Genomic DNA, 4,581 nt, shown 5'->3' on the forward strand with positions numbered 1-4,581 from the left:
GTGGATATTTTTAAGACAAACACGATTAGAGTTGAATGCAGCATAGCGGGCGGGTCTTTCGTTAATAATAAGCAAAGTCATACAATCCATCAGTTTTTCCCAGCAGTACCACCAGGATATAAGCTTGTTGAAATACCCAGTACAATCATTTACCTTCCAATCACCACGAGGGCAATAAGTAACATAACACTACGGATTGTAGACCAGGACGATAGGTTGGTGAATTTTAGAGGAGAACGTATTACAGTGTGTTTACACTTGAGGAAGGTCCCTAGTTGAACAGTTAGTAGGAGATGGGTTACTTATATTTTTCAAACTGTTTATCAAGACCAAGAATATCAAAGGGTCATATAGACAGAGTCAAGAAAACCCATAACTCCGACGACTATTTATTGGGTGCACACTCAACAGTACCAAGCAGTGTTTGTTTGTCACCCAAGCGACTAACACACACAAACCGAAGGTTTTTACGCTCCTTGGGCTATAAAATACTTCAATGATGGATGTACCGGATATTTTTAGTAGTGTCCCATTTGATGACACTATTTCTCACATGGAATTTCACACTCATTTCCCTTACTCTTCTACCACACTAGACAACAATGACGAGATAAGAATACCAATTCAACAACAAGATATATGCATTGTGCCTTCTATGAGTTATTTGTATGTTGAGGGAAAGCTATTGAAGTCAGACAATACAGCAACTACAAAAACAAAGTTCACTCCAAACGCATTTGCATTTTTGTTTGACGAGATACGGTATGAAATAAATGGAGTTGAAATAGATCGCATTAGAAACCCAGGTATAACTTCTACAATGAAAGGATTTGCTTCTATTGGAGAGAACTCTTTAAGAAGTTTAGGGAACTCTGGCTGGCCAACCGAGGTGAATAAGTTGTCTTCCACTTTGGAAAGTCATGTGACTGACACTGATGGAAATTTTAGTTTTTGCATACCGCTAAGTAGGCTTCTGGGGTTCGCAGAAGATTATAGAAAGGTTATTGTCAACTGCCGTCATGAGCTTGTTCTACTGAGGTCGGCCGGGGACAAAAATGCAGTTTTGTGGACCTCAAGTGGTGCTACTGACACAACTCCTGAAGATATTAAAGTTAAACTAGAGAAACTATGCTGGAGGGTTCCCTACGTTTCTTTGAGTGATAGACAAAGAATTGCATTGCTTAGACATTTGGAAAGGGGAACGAGTGTTCCTGTAGAGTATCGAAGCTGGGAACTCTATGAGTATCCCTCTTTGCCACAATCAAACAAGCAATCTTGGTCAGTAAAGACGGCATCACAGCTAGAGAAGCCAAGATACGTCATAGTGGCTTTCCAGGAGAATCGCAAAAACAACATGAAAAAGTCTGCCGCATGCTTTGATCACTGCAAGATATCAAACATAAAACTTCATTTAAACTCTATTAACTATCCTTATGATGATTTAAAACTAGACATTGCAAAGAACCACTACGCTATACTCTACGACATGTATACCCGTTTTCAGGAGTCGTATTACAATGTTCCATCACAACCACTTTTGGACGTTAAAAATTTCATTTCTTATGCACCACTAATCGTAATTGACTGTTCTAAGCAAAACGAATCCCTTAGGTCAGCCCCTGTTGATATTCGTTTAGAATTTGAGGCCAGCGAAGCTTTCCCTCCAGGGACTGCTGCTTATTGTTTGATAATTCACGACAAGTCATTCAGCTATGAGCCAGCCACTAACCTGGTTCATCGGATAATGTGATTCATGCAGAAAGTGTTGGAATTTGGGGTGGGGATAGGCTATAAAGCCCGCTCTTGTCGGTTTGGTTTCTCAGTCTCAACTTGAATTTCGTTGGAGTTAGAACTTTCAGTCATGATTAAACAGGCCATCATAGATTTAGTGCTTTTATCGGAGAGGATAAGACAGTGGTTATCAAGGAATTGAGCATATTGGACTTGGATTCAAGATGTGTACAACATTGGATTTTCTCACCACCTAAGGATAGATCCAGATCTACTTTTCCAAGCACACAACATGATTGCGGAGGGTGGCACAGTTCACAGTTTGACAATCATAACAGGTGGCTGAGTAAACACTATCACGGCCTCGGATTCGGAACAGGAAACGTTGAATATAGCTCTCTCACGTCATCTCTGAGAGACATTTGCTGCAATGTAAACCTATTGTATGCTGCTTCAACTGAAAAGGCAAAGGTTTTGGAAAAGTTGCTAGAGAACAGAAGAGTTGTGTTCAGTCTTGAGCTACTTGGAGGCCCCCCTCTATCGAGCGATTTTCTACTACTTCCTCCCGTTGAAGAACTATCCAAACAAAAGAATAAGTGTTTAATAATGGTTTAGTTTACCTCTGTCAATATGGTCCTTGCGTGTAGTTTGTCACTACTGCAGTTTCGTGCTCGTGGAGCACATCATCAGGTGAAGGTCAAAAAGTTAAAACATTTTCCTCACGTGAAGGTCGTCAATTCAAACACACCGAAAAACATATAACACACGAACGGTACGATGAAAAACATTTATAAACATGGCCAATACATTAAAAACGTTACACACGGGGTCCGGCGCCGGTAGAAGACAAGTCATGACTGACGTGTGCCGTAGTCGGTAGCCCCTCCATCCTCAATTCTCTTATCAGAACCTTTTCTTTTGTCTTGTTCCAGGATGTGAATGGCGGTATTATAAATAATGTTAGACTGGAATGAGAGTTGTTCGTTTAAAATATGGTTTGGATGTACTTTAGCTGCTCGGTAAATCTCAAATTCCTCGATGGTGTCCATATATTTACTTTTATGACAAGTATGCATTACTTCTAAATTTGTTTGTATGTCGGTATAACTATGGTTTGAATCAATGATATGGTTGGCAAAAGCTGATTTGGAGTTCTTTCTAGGTAAATGTTCCTTAAATCTAGTTGCAAAAGAGCGTGATGTTTGCCCAATATAAAAACTGGGGCAATCATTACATGTTATTTTATACACTCCAGTGTTGTTTAATTTGTCGCTATTGTCAGTTTGTCTTTCTTTTAAATTACTGGACAGTTTGTTCGTGGTTTTGTAAGCAACTGTGATATTGTTTTTTGCCAATTCTTTTTTGAGGACGTTATTAAGTACAATGCCATATTCCGCACTAACATATTTTTTGGGTTCTTTTGTATGTATCTGATTATCCTTTTTCTTGTTTCTTTGTTTCCTAATCAGTTTGTCAATCAGGGCACTCTCATATCCGTTAGATACTGCGATGTGTTTTAATATGTCCACTTCATTGTTGTAATTTTCTGGGCTTAGTGGTATGGCAAGCAGTCTATGGACGTAGCTATTGTAGGCAGATAATTTATAATTATGGGGATGATGCGAAGTTGAATGAATTGTCTGGTCAGTGGTTGTAGGTTTCCGATAAATTTTAAAATCGAACCTGTTGTCTGCTCTTGTGATGGTAACGTCTAGGAAATTTAATGTCTTATTTTTCTCAATTTCAACTGTAAATGTCAAGTTTTTGTGAAAAGTATTAAAGTATGTGCTGAGTAGCTTAATCTGCCTTTCATTGCCCTGGAATACAATAAATGTATCGTCTACGTATCTGCTGTAATGGATGATTTTGCTCTTATCTTGACTTAAATTGTAAGCTTACCTTTTCCCGTCCATATGCAGTTTGATAGTTAAAAATTAACCCTTTAAACTGGAATAGGACTGTTATGTAAATTGTGAGTATTTCCGTTAGTTAATAATCTTTTAGTCGACTCTTTCAAATCATCGGAAATTATTACTGTTATTAGTTTTAAAACAAGTCATTTGTTTATAAATAATTCCTGTACTTCTTTGCAATTGCTCGATTTCGAGCAACATGTACACTAGTGGAATTAATTACATTTCGTGTGATTGTATTGTAAGTGGTCCTAAATACTACGAATTGATAAGACTGTACTAATAATTTCAACCTGGTTGTACTTCTAAATCCTATTTTTCAGACACCGTTTGCTGAAATGGTTTTAAAGGCTTCCAGAAACCTTTGGTCAACAAATAATTGTTTACCTTAAACATGCCTGTCCTTGTTAACTGTAAATTGTTTTCTAATTAACATGCCTCAGCAGTTTTGACTAAAATATCAATTCAAACCTCATTACACACGCATATGTACGACAATACATTTGGTGAATAACCTTAATTGATATTGCATTGTCACAAAATTACAAACCAAATATACAATATTTAGAACAGTAATATCTGTAAATAATAATGGAATGTGTTTTTTTTTTCACATTATTTGCGCCTGGTGATTTTAGTATGCTTGAAAAGGCTAGCCGATTACATTGTCTAGAATAAAATTTCCACTACTAATTACTAATATAACTTAATAAGTACGGATTATATATATGTTTTTGATATCAAATACAAGTGATGATGCTTTAAAACACTGTTTGTATCTGGCTTTAAAATTCTGTATTGATATCTTATGCTAGCGAGCAAAGTTATGAACAACACAAAGATATTGAATATTAACAAACGTACGATACAATACATCTGTTTTGTATTTTTCAGAAGGTTTGTATTTAAGAACAAATTGTGGTATTCTGACCACAGT

General features: G+C 37.0%; 1 protein-coding gene across 1 annotated transcript; it reads left to right on the forward strand.

Annotated features, from left to right (window-relative positions):
* The first annotated feature begins 499 nt into the window (after positions 1-499).
* On the forward strand, positions 500-1,750 carry LOC128985079 (uncharacterized). The gene has a single exon (XM_054404457.1). The coding sequence runs from the start codon at positions 500-502 to the stop codon at positions 1,748-1,750; it is 1,251 nt and encodes a 416-aa protein (XP_054260432.1).
* Positions 1,751-4,581: the final 2,831 nt, after the last annotated feature.

This window comes from Macrosteles quadrilineatus, unplaced genomic scaffold (genome assembly GCF_028750875.1).
Source record: "Macrosteles quadrilineatus isolate MER2022 unplaced genomic scaffold, UCM_ALF_1.0 Scaffold_2__2_contigs__length_208266976, whole genome shotgun sequence".
In the NCBI taxonomy this organism is placed as follows: Eukaryota; Metazoa; Arthropoda; class Insecta; order Hemiptera; family Cicadellidae; genus Macrosteles; species Macrosteles quadrilineatus.